The 19,205-nt window shown below is 33.6% G+C and overlaps 3 protein-coding genes, 2 non-coding genes and 1 pseudogene across 6 annotated transcripts; 3 read left to right on the top strand and 3 right to left on the bottom strand.

Annotated features, from left to right (window-relative positions):
* Nucleotides 1-124: 124 nt before the first annotated feature.
* Nucleotides 125-3,962, bottom strand: LOC102610441 (eukaryotic translation initiation factor 2 subunit beta). The gene is made up of 10 exons (XM_006468422.4): nt 3,796-3,962; nt 3,512-3,561; nt 3,146-3,254; nt 2,931-2,986; nt 2,781-2,835; nt 2,596-2,690; nt 1,990-2,135; nt 1,651-1,793; nt 1,330-1,415; nt 125-388 (listed from the first exon to the last, which is right to left on the bottom strand). The coding sequence occupies exons 2-10, from the start codon at nt 3,554-3,556 to the stop codon at nt 311-313; spliced, it is 813 nt and encodes a 270-aa protein (XP_006468485.1). The 5' UTR covers nt 3,557-3,561; nt 3,796-3,962; the 3' UTR covers nt 125-310.
* LOC112497354 (small nucleolar RNA SNORD34) lies at nt 590-668 on the bottom strand. The gene has a single exon (XR_003064152.1). It is a non-coding gene; the product is annotated as a small nucleolar RNA SNORD34 (small nucleolar RNA).
* Nucleotides 978-1,057, bottom strand: LOC112497353 (small nucleolar RNA SNORD34). Its single transcript, XR_003064151.1, has one exon. It is a non-coding gene; the product is annotated as a small nucleolar RNA SNORD34 (small nucleolar RNA).
* A 5,114-nt stretch (nt 3,963-9,076) lies between the features above and the next one.
* On the top strand, nt 9,077-11,998 carry LOC102611254 (glycine cleavage system H protein 2, mitochondrial). Its single transcript, XM_006468424.4, has 3 exons — nt 9,077-9,261; nt 10,711-10,970; nt 11,576-11,998. The coding sequence occupies exons 1-3, from the start codon at nt 9,183-9,185 to the stop codon at nt 11,702-11,704; spliced, it is 468 nt and encodes a 155-aa protein (XP_006468487.1). The 5' UTR covers nt 9,077-9,182; the 3' UTR covers nt 11,705-11,998.
* Nucleotides 11,999-12,451: 453 nt separating this feature from the next.
* On the top strand, nt 12,452-13,285 carry LOC102626846 (kunitz type trypsin inhibitor 104-like; annotated as a pseudogene).
* A 518-nt stretch (nt 13,286-13,803) lies between these two features.
* On the top strand, nt 13,804-18,084 carry LOC102611539 (chaperonin 60 subunit alpha 2, chloroplastic). Of its 2 annotated transcripts, XM_006468425.4 has the most exons (9): nt 13,804-13,971; nt 14,075-14,264; nt 14,649-14,770; nt 14,881-15,088; nt 15,179-15,324; nt 15,702-16,008; nt 16,545-16,795; nt 17,038-17,238; nt 17,432-18,084. In XM_006468425.4, exons 1-9 carry the CDS (start codon nt 13,918-13,920, stop codon nt 17,717-17,719), a joined length of 1,767 nt encoding a protein of 588 aa, XP_006468488.2. In that variant the 5' UTR covers nt 13,804-13,917; the 3' UTR covers nt 17,720-18,084. The 2 variants fall into 2 exon arrangements, with proteins under 2 accessions (XP_006468488.2, XP_052291515.1); XM_052435555.1 differs by lacking the exons at nt 13,804-13,971; nt 14,075-14,264 and having other exon boundaries at nt 14,649-14,780.
* Nucleotides 18,085-19,205: the final 1,121 nt, after the last annotated feature.

Below are 19,205 nucleotides of genomic sequence, written 5' to 3'. Positions count from 1 at the left end.
GGAAAAGAAATAGAACTTCAACCACTCATTTATTTAAGATCTAAATTCGTGAAAAATCAATGAACAAAATAGAATGCAATCTAGCTTGCATAGAGAAGATAAGAGCATTCAAGAGCAATGCTAATTTCAGCAGGAAAATATGTAAAAAGGATTAATCGATCATTCTAGTTATAAAGGCTCATCCATATCAATATTTTCCCGGCTAGATAAATACAATTAGTCAAAACCAAATAGTAGTAAAACGCATAAGGTAAAAATGAAAACAAACAGCTTTTTTTTCAAAATGCTGGAGAAAAGCAGGACAACAAGATCACATTCCAGCATTTCTACGACCAACACGTGCCTGGAAACCAGCTTTGATAGGAGCAACTGATCGTCCAGAACCACACTGCAAGAATAAGATCAACAAATTAGACCCAAACAGTTAAGCAAACAGAACACCTGATTGGGCATGCATGTAAAAAAAATATCAAACCCCATAACACTATTGAAACTAAAGGAACATCAGCAGACAGGATTTTATCCATATCATAGGAATATATACCATCTTCCTAAATATGCAATCAAACAGAAAAAGAAAAAGTAACACAAAGGCCTCAGACAGATAATTTCTCAGTCATAGATAAAACAATCTGACAATGTAGGCAACTTTTACATCATAGGCCACTCAATGGAACCCCGCGGGGGGGCTGAACATTTTGAAAATGGAAGAATTTTCTTTACCCAATAAAATCCATTTTTGGGTTCAAAAAACAAATAAATATTCATTTTCAAAAGCAAAGGACAGTCATCCAAGGAGACATCAGTAACTACATATCTCTGTCATAGAAGAGAAATCAGACGATGTAGGCATATTCTTCATAGCCTCCAAAACAGATGACTTGGCCATAAAAAAGAACTCAAGAAGACAATTTCCTGGCATAGATGCAAGTCATTGGTCCAGCAGACTAATGTGTTCAATTCATCAGTGTCTTCCAATAGGCCTCAATAATATTCAACATCAGTCATTGCACAAACATCAGGCAATGTAGGCAATTCTTAAATCATCATTGGCCACCCCAATGGAAAATTTACAGAAATATCAAAGAAGAAAGCTTCTATTGTGTCAACAATAATGACAATGAAAACAGTAAATCACACTTTTATCCGTCAAACTTTTATACCCCAGGGGAGCTCCTCAATTGCAAATGTTTGAACAAGATAAATATGAAACATAATCAGAAGCCCACCACATCCTTCGTAAGAACCATGTTAGTCATGCATCCATGGGAAAGAGCAAGGGGAAAGTCAAATAGGACATAAATAATATGATTGTATATGAGCTTTTACCTTCTCACATCTGAGAAAGAAGAGGCGGTTTTCCTTTGAAAGTATCGTGTCAGGACTTTTGCACCCAAGACAGATGACATATTCATCTGAAAATAATATGCAGAAGATATTAAATTTAATGATGAAAAAGAGAAATAATTAGTGTGCATGTAAGTTAGTTCCATGCACCACACCCCCATCCCACCCTCAAATTATACTTATCCCCTCCAAGGTTGGTGTGAGGGGAATTGAACCTTTTGACCTCTTGCTTCTACAACAAGAGAAGCCATACCACTGACTTGTATATATTAAGCACAAAACTTGATTTTAAAAAATACTTACTGACATATCGACGCAGTATCCCTTCAAAATTCTTGGGAGCAAATCGGCCCTTCACGACCAGTCTTTGCTGTCCGTCCAGTGACCCACTTGTCCCCAGTTCAGCAAGCAAAAATGTCATGACATGATCTGGCTGCCGATGCATGCTGTATACATTTACCAACAAAAGAAAGGAGGAAGAAAAATTCAGCAGGCACTTTAGTTGTTTATACAATCAGAAATGGAAAAACTGTAGTTTGAAAAAAAAAGAAAAAAGAATGAACTCAATTGTCCACATTTAATAGAAATGTAAAATAAAATAAAATTTAAAAAGAAAAAAGCAGGCAAAGCACCAAAACATACGTCTTGCAGAGATCCATGAAATTGACAAAAACAGTTTTCTTCGTTCCTTCACGAAGAACTTGTGGAGGTCTCATGACTGTTCTACGCCTATCTCCTGCAAGTTCAGGATTATTCTCTCGGAGGATGTTAAAGACCCTACCAAGAAGCTGCACATGGAATCAGACAAGGGAAAACAAATGGATTAACACCTTTAACACAACAGAATATATGATGAGCAAAAGACACATAATCATTTTCGAAACTTCAAACAGCAAGGTTGAGCAAACACATATGATATGATGCTATAAAATATGGAATTCCTAATGTAGATCTCATCAGGCGACCATAAAAAAAGTTAAGACCATTAAGCTGAAGCAAAGAACAATGAAAGTGAAATATCAAGAATATTAACATTATATTACTTAGATATTCTTTTTCTGCTACTTTATGTACTGCTGTCTCTTTAAAACACCATCAAACACCTAATTCACTATTTTAGTATATCATTGATCAAAAGGATTTCCAGCTTGCTTGAAACTCCTAAATAAATCAATAGAAATGCAAAGCCACTCAACAAAGAAATAACTGGATTTGATGAAATAGAACTTTATGAAATAAGCTATATACCTCCTCATATTCATAGTCGCGATCACTCCCTTCCCATGGATAACGCTGCCGTGGACCACCACTTCCATCAGCTTCATCATCCTCACCCACATGACCTAAATAAGCAATAAAATAGCAATCTCTTAGATTTCATAAAAAGTTAATTAAATAGGGATATAAACACAAATATACTCTAAAACATTTACCATCCAAATCGTCTCCTGCATCCCCAATCTCATCGTTCAATAGACTGCTTTCTACCTACAATTTCGCACAAAACATTGCATGTCAAATACTATTGAAAAATACCTTTAATTTAAGGAAACGCCAGATGCTCTAGAATTCTTCCAACTTACTGGTTTCTTCTTCTTCTTTTTCAAACCAGTAAAAGTACTTTCAAGCCCCTCAGAGACTGCAAATTAAAAAAAAAAGAATAAAATTAATTCTGCAGAAAGAGATAATAATGCTTTATAAAAGTATTACAAATAAAAATAATAGTGGCCTATTCATTCATCCATAAAAAATAATAACGTTAATAGTAAGGAAATAGCTTGTACTCTAGTAAGGATACCTGATAAAGTTTCAGTTTTCTCGGCCAGTTTGTCCACAGAATCATCTGAAGGATCCTGTATTACAACCTTCTTCTTCTTCTTCTTTTTAGTAGGATCGAAGGGGGCAAGCTGCAACAAAGAAATTTCTCAATAAATAAATATAGCAATAACCTGAATAACAAATAAATTAAACTATAACAGTTGGTAAATTCCGTCAAAACTGGTCACTAAAAATATTGGTACTTATCAAATTACTTGTTCAGATCCTCCACATGTTCAAATTCAAGAAAACCCCAAGAAATAAAATTAAAAACCCTAACAAAAAATCAGATTCATAAAAGCTAATAATTAGTTCAATAAATCTTTATATAATGTAATACACTTACTTCTGCCACCTCGTCCTTCACATCTACTTGATTTTCGTCCGTCATAGTCGCTGAAATACAAGTAATTTCACGACAATCAAAAAATCCTAGAACTAGATTATTTAAAAAAAAAAGAAAAATCCAAACATAAATTATAAGATACTAAAACATTTAGAAAAACACTAAATTCAAAAGAATTAGAAACATAAGTAAACAAGTGAGGTATCTAGTCAAAACCCCAAGATAATCAAGAGGAAATTAAAACAATTTGTATTATTAAAACAATGAAAGAGGAGAAAGCATACGGTTTCTAGAATCGAAACTGAGATCTTCTCTTCCGTCGCTGACGGCCTGCGGCTAAAGAAATGAATTCGAATACAGGCTTAACAGAGTTATCTTTTCTTCGATCCTTGCTGTCTGTATAACGAATGTTAAACCCTTGCTCCGTATAAGAACTACCTTAACGCCAATCTCATTGGGCCAAAACTTGACTTGAGCTTCAAGTATTGGGCCCTATGGACCTGCCTTGCGCAATTATTTGTTAGGCACGTGTTTGATTTTTGCGACGTCGAATAAAGTTTTTTAATCCGTTTAATGTGGTTTTTTTTTTTTTTTTTCACTCGTTGAATTGTTGATTTTATTTCCTTAGTTATTACAAACTTACACCTTATTGCTATTGAGATTAGCACTAAAGTATTTAGTAAATATTAATTATTGTGATTTAAAATTTAAATTGATTTGATCTACTACTTATATGATAAAAAATTTAAAATATCTTAACTATTTTTATGAAAATTATTATTTAAAAGTCATATTTCCTATATATTATAATCTTTATTTCGTAGTTACAATTTTTTTTTCTATAATAACTATAGCTTAAAAGTGATATAACACCTTAATATCAAATAGAGCCTTAGAAATTGGAGAACTTTATTATATAGAACAGGAATATAAAATATTGGTAGGTGAAAAAGAACATAAAATAAAGTAGTAATTGTAGATAGATGCCAGAATCCATAGTAGAAGGGAGCCTCTAATATAGAATAATACTTGAGAAAAGTTTTGTACTAAAAAAAACAATCTAAGATTCCAAAACAAAGTCTCTGTATTGTTCTATCTGTCCATCATTTCTTCTACTGTCTTTGCTATATCCTCATTTAGAGATTGATGACTCATAATTTCATCTTCTTCTCTTGATGATTGCACATCATTGATTTTAATTGTCTGTTAAGAATTCTCCACATTTCTTTGTGTTGTCTGCTTTTAAGTTGAAGTGAAGAAAGGAGCAGATTTTCATTGGCGGTATGCTTTTGAGCAAAAATAGTGTAATTTTGCCCCCGAGCCTTTCATTTTGTCACGAGGCTTATAACATTCCAAAAGTACTACACTTTTTTTTTTTTTTTTAATGAGAACTATTACTCATGAAATTTATAAATATTGAGACCCATTTACATTAATTTTAATATAATACCAATATACGGTTAAAAGTACTTCAATTTTATGTTCTCTATAAATATCTTTTTCAGAAGAATTTAGAATATTATCGTAATGCCTTCGGCTGAACTTTTTGGCTCTTTCAGATAATGAAGATGACATGATAGGCTAGAAGTATAACACTAGTCTTCTTTTTATTAATTAGCTTAGTTCTTGGTTGTAAAGGACAAAAAATACTGATAAAGATGCCGATTTAAAATAAATAAGGCTCCATTAACTATTGGTAGAAAGAATTTGAATCTATCTTCTTTTAAAAATAAAAAAATGTAAAGTTCTTGTCGTTCCAAAGATTAGGACTTTGAATAATAAGTCTTCATTATCGATTGGTTTAGATAAAGAATAGTCCAATGGAATTACAATTCATCACCAATGATTTTAGATATTTTTTTTATACTCTATTTAGCAATTAGCATTGAACATTTCTCGATGCTTCTTTCCAATATGTGGTTTTGTGGTGCAGTGATTTTACTACTTAATTCTATATTAATATTTTTTTAATGCAGCTATTCTTTGTCTACAATATTCGACGTTTTGTCTTGCAAATGATATATTATGTCATCAAGTGTTTTTTTTTTTTTTGAAATATTGATATTTATAATTAAAATTCTAATGATATTTACAACTAAAAAACAATCGGGACTCTCCTTCATATTTCTAGCATGACATAACCCGAACAATAACCCTCACTTAATATTAGAGTAAAATCTATTATACCCTAGGCGGGGAGCTAAATAAACCCCTATTAGAAGGAGAATCGAGTGCCAACAATTACCGTGAATCGAACTCATGCGCCCAAAGCTACTGGGTGCATAAGTTGAGAATGGACTGGGAGGCCATTGATATTTATCTCATCAAGTGCTTTAATTGTTTGTATCATTATATCATAGTCTGTCTAATAGTTTAATTTGCTAGCTAACAAAAAAAAAAAAAAAAATTGGTCCCATACTTTTTTTCCCTGTAGCATGATTATAGCTTTATGAAATGCATTAAAAACCTTTTAACATAGAATTGGGTAACTGATTATTCGATCAATTACCTCGCCCAATATTTATATATACTTAGTTGTTTACCATTAAATACTACATAGAATGCACATTTTTTTGCTGTAACTGGCATGATGCCTTGAGAATAATAAGCCATAGCATGTGACTAATTGGATGATGGACGTTTCGGTTACATGCAAGCCATTTGATTCTATTGGTCAGTTAGCAAATAAAGCTAGGAAGACCAAGAGCATGTTTTTGATTGCTTTGAACTGTCAAATAAGTGATTATTTGACAATTTAACACCATAATATATTTGATAAATCAATTTTAAAGTTATTATTAAAGAAATTGATTCTCAAATAATCATTTTTTTTTTGTATTGATTCTTAAAAGTATCAAAATATTACTTTTCAAAATCTGATTTTAAAACATAAAGTACAAAAATTACCCTTAATGAAATTATATTATTTCAAAATTACCAATGTAACAAAATTTACAAAATAACTACGGTTCAAAATTTTTTAACTTAGAAAATTAACAACTCTGGCGTTCTATACCAATGTCGACGACAGACTGACAGAGTCGATATCGTCACTGGAGGCAGTGAAATTCGTCCAACAAATACCACGCCCATAAAAAGTTTACCAAGCACACATCGTGAATTATTTGATAATTGATTCTATTATAATCTCAATTTACCTAACACCTTTACCAAATTATTAACAAAGTTGATTATTTAAAAATCTAGTTAAGTATTGACTCTTTGGAAAGCTAAAGCAAATCCCGAACATACACGTAGTCGTGACCAAAATCATAATTTAACAAGTCATTGTTTATATAATTATATTGATCGAGCCATTTACGCAAGGAGCTATTTTGATTGCGCCATGCTTAACTCTTTTATATTCGTCCAATTAATATTACAAATTACGAAAGCAAAAATTCTTTTAATAAGCATATGTTTAATGGTTCACTTATATATACATAACATAACCGATTTTACACAAAGAAATTTGTATAACCGTATCAACATTATATATTTATTGAAAAATGTAAATGAATTCATATATATATATATATATATATTATCTCTTATTCTATGCGTACGCTTTTTTTTTTAATATGAATAAGTTATTAAGTCATGTAATTTAATACGATCAGTGGAGACATAGTATTAAAGCTCATAGTATATTGAATATTAACTTGATTAATAACGTGTCCGCATTTAAAAAATGAGACCTCACATTTGAGTGAATATACATATATATATATATATATATATATATATATATATATATATATATATATATATATATATATATTTAGAGAGAGAGAGAGAGAGGGCGCGATCTAATGGGATCTCAGAGAGACTCCATTAGAACATAGAAAACACAGAACTGAGATGATGAATGTATGTTTGTATATTCCATGTGTCTCAAAGGCATTGTGGCCTCATAGAGATTCCATTGTGCTTTCGGTCACCTTATTGGGATTCCCAAACACGAGTCAGCACACCAACTTTGTTGTTCGGTGGGTTTGTTGACACATTGACCCACCACCGTTTCTAATTTCTAAGATATGTAGTCTATTGAAAGGATTTCAATATATGATTATATGTATGTAGCATAATACCATTTAGGTCCTCAAAAATTTGTCTTAATTTATTTTAAAAACCTCTTCAGTAGTTTTGTTATTTTTTCACCTTTTTTTCTACAAATTGTAGAGGGGCAAAATTATGAATTCATTCCAAGATTTTTATCTCATACTTTGCATGGACCACGTCATTAAAATTTATATTGATAATTCCATATAAAAGATTAATGTTGCTGTCATTTTTCAATAATTACTTTGCATTAATTCAAGAACTTCTAAATATATAAGTTATTATCTTCATTTTCTTTAAAAAAAGATAATATTATTGTTTTCATTTACTGACGTGTAAGCGTAATTATCAAATCACACTGTTAAAATGTTTTTCAAAAACAAGTAACAATACTACGGTGATGATATCAGTAGGATATGATATGATCAAATTCACAATTCATTTATAGTATTTTTACAATCTAGGACTCTTAACAATAATTTATCTTCTCTACATAAGTTTTAATATGTTTAGGGCTTTAAAATTTATTTTAAATATATTTTAATAAAATTATCTATTACAAAAGTATCCATAATGTGAATTAATATTAAAGACACGTTTTTATGAGCCAATATAATATAATTACTTTGAATATTCTACACACCTATTAAAGTTACAAATATCTTTATGTAAACCCTAATTTTTGTTTAACATCTTCACCAATACTTTGAATAATGAGTAAATCGATATTTTAAAAGATTTTGAGTACAACAATGCATGTGTGACCATTTTTATTCTTTTAAAATAATAATAGTTAAAGATGTTTTGATGACCTATCATTGAGATTAGGCAAGTAAATAATCAAATAGCTCATCTACGTATTGATGGCTTTTACCATGCGACAAGTAAATAATTGAGTTTTTTCTTATAAGAAATCACACCAAATTAAGTTCTAATGTCTTATTTAATTCATTCACATTTACCATTTGTTTTGTTACTCTTCATGTTGGGAGAAAAAAATAACAATTAAAAAAAATCTAAATCTCTATGCAATATTTTGATAATCTTCACATGCAAAGTGTTTTGAATAATTTTATGAATGTGAAGAGTAAATAAAGATCAAGAAGACAAAGAAGAAAAGGAGGAGAAGAAGAAAGTTATTTAGGTGCAGTAAATAATTTTATGGGTAGTATCAAAAAAATAATTTTACGGCTGTAGAGAGAAAAATAAAATATTTATTGCATATAATTTAATTAAGACTATTTTGGTATTTACAAGAGTGTAGAATAAAAATAAAAATATTAAAATTACTAAATGAGTATGAAATAGTCCCATCTATATGTTTAATAAATTTAACGTTATATATGGTTCAGTTCCTATTATGATTGTAAATATGGTTCTGATTGTAGTTCATAAAAAAAAAAAAAAAAATAAAAAAATTAAAAAAAAAATAATAAATAATAATAAATAATAAATAAATGTAGTACAAACTACAAAACAAGCATCCACCCACCTACCAACCCTGAAGCCCTCGAATTCGAAAACTTTATATTCGTCTATAAAAGGGAACACAATTTGTTTGTACTAGCTTTTGAAGTGCGTTCCGAAAGTGAAGTGAGAAACAAAAGACATGGCTTCAAGGTTGTTGTGGGCTTCAAGGGCTGCTTCTTACCTCAGGATCTCTGTCTTCCACAGAGGATTTTCTTCTGGTAAATCAACCTTCAGCAACTGCTATTTTTGCTGTCTATGTCGATGTTTATACTTCTTTTAATGTGTATGCAGTGATCATAAAAATGTGAATTTGTGAAAAATAGATATGCACGTGGATCTTATTTATTTGTTTGTTGAAATACTTGATCTGTGATTGTGTTCCGTTAAAGATTTGATTTTTGTAACTGGGTGCTATTTATTATTGTCACTGGTGTAAAGGGGCTTTATAGAAAGTCAGTCTATGTAAGCTTTGGTTCTCTCTGAGTATTGATATTCGGGATCAGGTTCTTGATTATTTTGCCTATTTATTAAGATTTGTCTTTGTAAGTCACTGATATCTTAAAAAGATGAATGCCAGGCTGGGCAGAGTTTGGTCGGCTTGCCGATTTTCTGTTTTTTAAATAGGAAAGGAGCCTGTATCTTTTAGACATAAACATGTTTACTGACAAGCGGGAAGCTAGGCTGCAATGATTGGCTGTATTGGTGTTGTTGTTGAACTGGTTGTTGGGGAGATGATGGTGATAGGAAGGTGGTGAAGTCATTGTGGCATTGTTGGCACTGCAGATGGCCTGGTGACATTGGAAATAATGGCTATCATGGCAAAAGTTTGACACGGCCTTGCAGATCACAGATGTTTTTCACATTTTGGAATAATTTTTTTCTCTTTTATCCTTGAGAAAAGGGGAGGATGGGAGCAGTTGCATAAATAGTGTTCTAATTGAATTTTCTTTACTGCTTCATTACATTTAAAAAAGAAATCTGGGACAGGAAATGGAAATGTAATGAAACAAAAAGTGTATATATGTAGTGGTGCATTTATGCACGTGCTTTAGTGTGCCTATTTTATATGTGTTTTTCTGTCTTTCTTGATTTGTTAATAAGTTCAAATGAAAAGGATGGAAAGAGTAGTTCCTCTAACTGGCCCCAAGTTTTAGAAGGCTTTGACGTCTGATGACCACAGCATGGGCATAGCAAGATGAGGTTATTCATAGGAATGCATTGGCTTACTGGAAACTTAAGATTATGGATTAGCAATTGGAAGAACCAATGCTGGTGGCTTTGTTGTACGCCCTTTGTTGGTGCCTACACGTCTTATCCCTTAAATTTTCTGTGTTTAAGGAGATTAATACGTCAGAAATTTTTGCATTGCTAGAGTTAAGATCTGAGGTTCTCTGTGAAAATCCAAAAGTTTTTGAATGTTGTTCCATACGAGCAAAATTACTAAGAATGGATTACTTTCTGAAAAAAGGTTAAAAATTTAGTTACATCTAATCATGCTTTTACTGCTTTAGACATTGGTTTCTGTATTCTTGGATTATTGATAATGTTATCTTGTAAAATAATATATATACTGATAATATTTTAGATACTCCATTGTTTTAATTTTTATGTCCGCTGCAGTTATTATTTCTTTTGCTTTAACTTATGCTTTTCCAATCTTACTGCAGTTATAAAGGATCTAAAGTATGCTGACTCTCATGAATGGGTTAAGGTTGATGGTAACTCTGCAACCATTGGTATAACTGACCATGCTCAAGATCATTTAGGCGATGTTGTGTATGTTGAATTACCAGAGGTAGGGGTTACAGTAAAGCAAGATGCCAGCTTTGGTGCAGTTGAAAGTGTCAAGGCTACTAGTGATGTTAATTCTCCTGTTTCTGGGAAAGTGGTTGAAGTTAATGAAGAGCTCAGCAGTTCACCTGCTTTGGTGAGTTTGTTGTTACCCAGTGCCATATAGTTCATTTGAGATTCATTTGGAAATCATCTGGATTTATTGTGAAGTTGGATTTTACTGGCTTGAGTATGTTTGCCATTTATGGTCTTTTGCATAAATGTGTGCATTTGTTTTCGGTTGACTTGTCATTTCCATTGAATTTAGCGATTTTATGATAGCATCTTTCTCATCTTGATTAAACCAAAACCAATTTCCTCTTCTGTATAATAGATTTCACCGCGTTCATTTATGCTTCTTTCTTTAATTTCCTAGCACTAATTAAAACGTAATTCAACTACAATGTCTTACTGTTTTCTCTTCATTTGAGAATTATCTCATCTCTAATTAGCTTCATTGTTCTCCACCTGCTATGTGACCTGCCCTTTATAATTCATACTTTTTGCTTCAGTTGTTGCTATTTTCTTGTTATTAATATCATTGCTAATGAGATATTTTTCGTGCAAAGATACCTTAACGTCCCCATTTCCCCTTGTTCAGATACTGAAGTTTGGCTTATCTAAATGAAACATAACGTGGGAGTGGTGTTTTCCCCTTATCCGTTTGCTTTATGGTTACATTTGTTTCATTTGATGAACTAGGTCAACTCAAGCCCATACGAGGATGGATGGATTATAAAAGTGGAGATGGACAATGCTGGTGAATTGAAGAAGTTGATGGATGCTGATCAATACACCAAGTTCTGTGAAGAAGAAGATTCAAAACACTGAGTGAACCTCTGGCCGTGTAGGAATTCTCAGCACCCTTCCGGAATGACCTATGTCATGCACGGAGAAACCATTCTCTATCAAGGAATCCAAAAGTGCACGTTTTCTTTCTGGATGTTTTTATCCAAATATGTACTTCTATGTCTCATTTACTGTCTTCAGGGCAATTGAGTTTGGTGGAATATTTCTATCTAAACTGAGAATAATAATTTGGGGTGTGGAAGTGATGTAACCATTTGGTGGTTTGAAATTTGTTAAGGGTTTTGATAATCAAAATTAACCATTTAAGAATTTAAAGTAGAAGATCCCAAGTGCTCATCAACTAAAAGCACTCAGTTGTCTCTCATTCTCCTCACCTTTCACACTTTCCTCTAATTGTCGGGTTTATTTATTTGTACGTGATTGTTGCCGAAGAATTTAATGGGAACAAAATGGCAGTGATAAAAAAATTTCTAAACTAATAAAAATTAATTACCATGCCGAAGTGCATGGTAAGTCTTTGACTCTTTGTACGCTTATAACTTTTTTCGTGCACGGCAAATCTTGTGACTTTTTGTGTGTTTAGAACTTTTCTTCTTTCAAACGCGGCTGATATATAGGACCATCAAGCAAGTAAAATTCAGCCGCCACTGTTTTACATCCCTACGGTACAACCGTACAAGTAATGCTTAAATGGATCAGATTAATAAGACTTTTCACATGCTACTACTTATCGTTGCCATGTCCTATATATATATATATATATATATATATATATGTACGTAAAACTGCATATTATTGCCATCACAAATTTGTTTATACTTTATAGGGAGAATGAGGCAATCAGCAATGGTAAGATTGATAAAAAGTCTGAGCTTTTTCTGTCTGATTTTGGCCATAACTCAAGCTCAACCATCTGATGACTTGAGTCCTCCAGTGCTTGACACTAACGGCCAAGCACTCCAACGGGGCCTGGAATACTACATACTGCCGGAAGACAATGCAACCGGCGGTGGTTTAACATTAGTTGAACGCAATGACTCTTGCCCCTTGTACGTTGGGTAGAAAGAAACTTCAGGATCGGAAGGCTTATTTCCTGTCACGTTTTCGCCTTTCGTTGGCGAAGAAAACATTGTAAGAGAGTCTCATGACTTTATTGTTACATTCTCAGCATTTACAACTTGTATTCAGTCGACAGCTTGGAGAGTCGGCGAGTCTGATCCTGAAACCGGGAGGAGATTCATTGTGACTGGTGGGGTACCAGGATTCTTCAGAATTGACAGAAATGGAACCAGCTACAACTTGGGATGGTGTCCTTCCATGGCTTGTCCGAATTGCAGGTTGAGGTGTGGATTTGCTGGCATTTTGATTGAGAATGGCAAGAGATTGTTGGCCCTGGATGGTCCTGCACTTCCATTCGTGTTCAAGAGGGCTTAAATGCTCAACCTCAAATTCTCCAATACTACTAGTTAACATAAAATGATGGTCGTTCCACGACGAGCCATGGGAGAAAGCATATACTCTTTTGCATTGAAATAATGATGTATATTTTCAGTTTTACCTTGTTGTGTAATAAGGATTTCATGATTGAAAGTTTCTTTCAAATAGCAACATATTCATGCAATGACTTTATTTGAAAATCTTATTTTAATACTAAAAACGTTTATTTGAAAATAATTTTTTTTTTTTGTCTGAACCACGAGATGGTGCGGGTCGGCCTGTAAAGAGTAAAGTATTGGTCAAAGTGGTGACTCCATACGAGAACGGAGCTTGAACTTTTGACCTCTCTTAAGAAGTGAGAGTGCCGAACTACTCACACCAACCAACTTTGATTGTTTATTTGAAAATAATGGTAAACGTAGAAGGAGTATTTTAGTCGTTCAATAGATGCTTTTAATTCCACTGACCTAACCACCCGAGCAATAAGACCGTAAGAATTAACCGAAAAAAGGAAAAGGATATCGCACGATACATTTTGTTCGGATAATATCATCGGGCTATAAATGTTTTTAGGTTTTCTCATAGAAGGAGATAATATTTCAATTCGTATCAAATAGGTCCTAACGAGGGTCTCCAAATAATATGACTGGTTCGTTTTTGACTTCTATCAAATAGGTCCTGACGAGAGATTCCAAATAATATGACTGTTCGTTTTTGACTTCTAAACCCCAGCAAAACCTTGGAAATTTTGAGAGGGAGAAAATCCCCAAAACCCTTTCAGAACCAGAAACATTCAAATGTCCGTTTCCTTCTCCTCACCTTCAGTCGTCTCTCCAGTATATCTCTTCACTGTAAGTTTCTCTCCATGTGTATGTATGTACGTATGAATTACATTTGTGTATTCATCTTTACAGTACCTGCGAGTTCATGGGTATCCATTGTCACTTGTTGCAGAATAATTTTGGTGGGAATAAAGTCAAAAGGGTAAGTGGAAAATGCTTATGGAGAAACCAGTCCAGGAAAATGGTGGCGGTGGTGAGGGCGGGACCAAAGAAGATATTGTTTGGCAAAGAAAGCAGAGAAGCCTTACAAGCTGGGATTGACAAGCTTGCTGATGCTGTTTCTGTCACTTTAGGCCCTAAAGGTTATCTGGCCCTAATTTCATTTACATTACTTGTTTTCGGGTCTTTTTAAACCTTCAATTTTCAAATTGTACTGTGGAGGCCATGAGGAAAAAAAAATGGTGAAAACTGTTTGATGGATGTTTGCCTCTGTTTTGTTATTTATATTCATGCGCTAGATACTAAATTTTGCAATCCAAGCTTGAAAATACGGGATTTCAGTCCAATGATGTTGCGTTAGCTGAATGATTTTCTCATTAGTTGTTTCTCTATATAAGAATTCTTTTCATTTAAAAAAAAATAATAAGAAAAATAATTGTTATTACCTGTGCAAGAGTGCAAACTTTTCTATGGCAGTTCTGTTTACTTGTTGTGGTTTGTTGATTGTTTTAACTGAAAACATGCAGGACGGAATGTTATTCTTTCTGAGTCAGACAAACTAAAAGTAATTAATGATGGCGTGACAATTGCTCGGGCCATTGAGCTTTCAGATACAATTGAAAATGCTGGAGCAATGCTGATGCAAGAGGTTATTCATGGTTGCTGGATAATTCTTTCTCCTAAGCTTTTACTTATGCGTCAATGCATGTAGGGCTTGCATAATCATTAAGGTGTGAATATCAAGTGCTTTACTTGCAGGTTGCTAGTAAAATGAATGATCTGGCTGGTGATGGCACCACAACTGCAGTAATATTGGCTCGAGAAATGATCAAATCTGGGATGTTGTCAGTTTCTTTTGGGGCTAACCCTGTTGCTTTGAAGAAAGGAATGCATAAGACTGTGAAGGAATTAGTCAAGGTTCTGAAGCAGAAAAGTTTTCCTGTGACAGGGAGGGATGACATAAAAGGTTGTTTCTTCTCCTGTTGAATTTTTCTTAAAAAGTAGTCTCTGATTAAGAATCTAAACTCTAATTAATGAAATTTTTCATCTTTTGCAGCTGTGGCTTCAATATCTGCTGGAAATGATGAGTTCATTGGTAACTTGATTGCTGATGCTATCATCAAGATTGGCGCAGATGGTGTAATTCTTATTGAATCATCCTCTTCATTTGAAACCTCAATTATAGTTGAAGAAGGAATGAAGGTGATTTAGATCCTTCTGGTATTGAAAGTTTTTTAACTTTGTTAGTTTTTCTTACCTTGGGTAAAAGTTGTCCAAGTTGCTAAAGAAATCCTCAGGACTAGAGCTAACTTGAAGTGCAAAATCTGTTATTTTTATTTCTCCTCGAATCACTCTTTCAACATCTTGCTTAACACAAGAGATAGTTTAACCAACAGTCTGAACAGATAAGATCTTCCAGCACCTTGAGATGATAGAAATGTTTGTGTTATTTGCTAAAAATTGCTTTGTCTCGTAGTAACTTACTATTATGCATGCGCGCCCCCGCACCCCCCTGCGGCCCCCTCTTTTTCTGTTTCTCATATGTTCTAAAAATTACATCATGTGTTCCTTGTTAACAGATTGACAAGGGTTATTTATCGCCCCAGTTCATTACAAACCAGGAAAAATCTCTTGTGGAGTTTGACAATGCTAAAGTGCTGATAACTGATCAAAAAATTTCAACTGTGAAAGAAATAGTTCCTTTACTAGAAAAGACCACCCAATTGAGTGTCCCATTGCTAATTATTGCTGAGGATATTTCAAGTCAAGTACTGGAAACACTAGTGATGAACAAAATTCGAGGTCTGCTTAATGTTGCTGTTGTCAAGTGTCCGGGATTTGGAGATGGAAAAAAAGCTTTATTGCAAGATATTGCCCTTATGACAGGTGACAGTAGACATTATGTTCTACCTAAAACTTTCATTTTTGAGTTTGCTTTTTTTTTTTTAATTTCTGAAATGATGGATCAGCAGTCAGATAACGTGCTCTTGAAGGTGCCATATGTATACTTTCAAACTTGCGATGCATTTCTGATAACAAGCAAATCTTGTAATGATCAAATTCCCATTATGCTAGATTACAAAATTTTGGAGCTGTTAGGCACCCATGACTTCCTAGTATGGTTTTCCTGTAGAATTTACTAAATAATGTAATTGAGTTCACAATGCAGTAAGATATTTAATGGTCGGGTTGTGGTTGGCTGGCCCATGTGTTGGTTATGCAAGGAAACTTAGTGTCAACTTTCATTCTGAGCATTTTCAACTCTAAAAGGACTTCAGAATTGCTGACACTTATGAGTGTAATGCTTATCTGAAATGCAAGTTGTGATGTACTATTTCATGGTCATATGAGTGGCATTTCCTGATCATGAGATTAACAACTTTTTCTTTGTTTTCTAATTGGCTTCATTTTGACATCATCAGGTGCTGATTTTCTCTCAGGAGAATTGGGTCTGACCCTTGCAGGTGCTACCTCAGATCAGCTTGGCATTGCACGAAAAGTAACCGTAAAGAGTAATTCAACAACCATAGTTGCAGACCCTTATACTAAAGCTGAAATTCAGGCTAGAATTATGCAGATAAAGAAGGATCTAGCTGCAACAGATAATGCATATTTGTCAAGAAAGCTCTCAGAAAGAATTGCTAAACTCTCTGGAGGTGTGGCTGTAATTAAGGTCTGCTACATGATGTGAAATTAACATGTGTTTGAAATCCTTGCAATCGACTTGCCACCCTGAATGATTATTTATGGTGTAATTGATTTAAATTCTTTAGGGGTTGCTAAGATATTTCTCCTTTACAACCTAGTGAATAATCCATTTCAGTTACTATATTGCTAAAGATATATAAGTATGAGAACAACCTTGCGTCTTATTTCTGTCTATTAATCTTTTTGAGCAATGTCCATGTAATATAGGTAGGAGCACACACTGAGGTGGAACTTGAAGATCGAAAACTCAGAATTGAGGATGCAAAGAACGCAACTTTTGCTGCCATGGATGAAGGGATAGTTCCTGGTGGTGGTGCCACATACGTACATCTATTAGAGCATATACCAATTATAAAGAATTCAATGGAAGATCCAGATGAGCAGATTGGTGCTGATATTGTAGCGAAGGTGTGCTGTTAATTTATTTTCACATTTCTCAGCAGACATTTGCCTCTCTTTGACTCTCTGTGAACAATCTCCAGAAGAATTTTGGAAATATTAAATATGTACCAATCTCAGAGAAAAGGGGGGAAAAATGTATCAGGTTTTCTTTAGACGATTCTTTTCTAACACAGTAGATTTTGTTGATGATTATTTGTAGGCACTCATTGTACCTGCCATATCTATTGCAACTAATGCGGGGGTTGATGGAACAATAGTTGTGGAGAAGACTCGAACTTCTGATTGGCGATTTGGGTACAATGCAATGACAGGAAGATATGAAGATCTCCTGAGTGCCGGAGTGGCTGACCCTTGTCGGGTAGCAAGGTGTGCACTTCAAAATGCAGTCTCCATTGCCGCGGTAGTCTTGACAACTGAAGCTGTATTGGCAGATAAAATAAAGCAGCCGAAGCCAGCTGTTCCTCAAGTTCCAGGGATAAATACTTGAGGAAAGAAGAATATAAAATGAATCAGAAAACCTGCCGGTAGCCAATACAGACACAATGAAGTCGAGCGAGCCGTGGTTTTTACCAGTAAGTGAGCTTCTGAACTCAATTTGCTTTTGCCTGGAACGACGATGAAGTGGAAGAAGCTTTACAAGTTCAAAGCCGTGGAGAAGCTAATCACAAATTCAGTTACCTCTTCGATTCTTCGAGTATGAAACGTCATATTGGATGGAGTTTGCCTTGTTTCCCTTCCCCATGTCTTTAACACGGTGAAGAAATTTACCTCATAGTTATGATTAAATTAAATTAGAAAGATATATGATTCAGCACTCACATTCGAAAGTAAATAAAAGTACTCTTGAGACTCCGTCGAACAAATGTGATTAAAAAAAAAAAAAAGTTGAAATATGTCACGTGGAATCAAAGGATTCATGGTAATTAAAATCCCTCTATGATCAATTGAAATAACAGTGTGTGTGACAATTTTCCAGTTATAGCACAGGCCACAGAAACTATCTTTTCAGTTGATTCTGCTTAACGTTTTGGCTCAAGGAAATGTTTGTTTTTGTTCTATTTTTGGGTTGCATTCTTCAAACCAATAAGAACGAAACATGAGATTAAGAGCGTTAGTTACGAGGATAAGTAAACCTTACATTATAAAATAAAATTAAAGATAAAAAGTGCTTGCATAATGTATTGATAATTGTCTTAATCGAATAACTACTTCCTGGACATTCTTTAACTATTAAAATCGTGATTTTATTAACCACGATTAACGGTAAAAAATATTGTCTCCATTTGTTTTAGAATATAACTAATAGTTTAGACTATGGCAAATACTCACTCAACACTGATTAACAGTAGAAAAATATAAAATAAAATAAAACTGCAATGATGCTGGCTTAATGTCTAAGTTACGTATGTCTTCCACCTCACAATCCAAATCCAAACAATCCCTTCTAATAAACGCACCGTTTGAAACTCTCCACTAATAAAATATGAACAAGTCAACTTCCTTATTGCACTTAGGTACCATGTGTTCCACTGCTAACCCAGCATCATTATTCTCCTTATAATCACTCTTTCACTTTTTTTTTTTTTTTTTTAGTTAATTATATATCGGCATTTCGATTGAATCCCTAATCAACGAAATGAACCCATTAATTTTTTAATGAATAAGTTATAGAAAGTAAATAATATATTTTCGATATATATAACAGATTAGTACATGCTCAAGTTGTATGAACAGTTTTACGACGGCTTGACTAATGATTATGGTATCGAGCAGTGGATACTATCATAATAGTTTATCAACCCTTAAAAGGGAAGCATCACATGTAATATCATATGATAATAGCATTGCATCACATCTCTTGAAAGGCAATGAGATTGTAAAGATACAACGAATCTTGAAATCTTCTGTAAATTCGCAAGTATTTCAACCACCACAATTGTGGTTTGGGTATTTGTGGTGGGCTTGTTCGTCCC

The sequence above is a fragment of the Citrus sinensis genome, chromosome 2 (genome assembly GCF_022201045.2).
Source record: "Citrus sinensis cultivar Valencia sweet orange chromosome 2, DVS_A1.0, whole genome shotgun sequence".
In the NCBI taxonomy this organism is placed as follows: domain Eukaryota; kingdom Viridiplantae; phylum Streptophyta; class Magnoliopsida; order Sapindales; family Rutaceae; genus Citrus; species Citrus sinensis.
Note: the sequence above shows the minus strand (reverse complement) of the source record. Positions and strands in the feature narration are given on the sequence as shown.

What these genes read in the sequence shown, in the direction of transcription:
- LOC102610441 (XM_006468422.4), bottom strand. Translation starts at nt 3,556, where the DNA reads ATGACGGACGAAAATCAAGTAGATGTGAAGGACGAGGTGGCAGAA. An exon ending in TGCAGGAGACGATTTGGATG is followed by an intron (nt 2,691 to 2,780) that starts GTAAATGTTTTA and finishes TTGCTTATTTAG; the next exon opens with GTCATGTGGGTGAGGATGAT. An exon ending in TCTTTCTCAGATGTGAGAAG is followed by an intron (nt 389 to 1,329) that starts GTAAAAGCTCAT and finishes TTATTCTTGCAG; the next exon opens with TGTGGTTCTGGACGATCAGT.
- LOC102611254 (XM_006468424.4), top strand. Translation starts at nt 9,183, where the DNA reads ATGGCTTCAAGGTTGTTGTGGGCTTCAAGGGCTGCTTCTTACCTCAGG. An exon ending in CCACAGAGGATTTTCTTCTG is followed by an intron (nt 9,262 to 10,710) that starts GTAAATCAACCT and finishes ATCTTACTGCAG; the next exon opens with TTATAAAGGATCTAAAGTAT. An exon ending in TCAGCAGTTCACCTGCTTTG is followed by an intron (nt 10,971 to 11,575) that starts GTGAGTTTGTTG and finishes TTGATGAACTAG; the next exon opens with GTCAACTCAAGCCCATACGA.
- LOC102611539 (XM_006468425.4), top strand. Translation starts at nt 13,918, where the DNA reads ATGTCCGTTTCCTTCTCCTCACCTTCAGTCGTCTCTCCAGTATATCTC. An exon ending in GAGCAATGCTGATGCAAGAG is followed by an intron (nt 14,771 to 14,880) that starts GTTATTCATGGT and finishes CTTTACTTGCAG; the next exon opens with GTTGCTAGTAAAATGAATGA. An exon ending in AGATATTGCCCTTATGACAG is followed by an intron (nt 16,009 to 16,544) that starts GTGACAGTAGAC and finishes TGACATCATCAG; the next exon opens with GTGCTGATTTTCTCTCAGGA.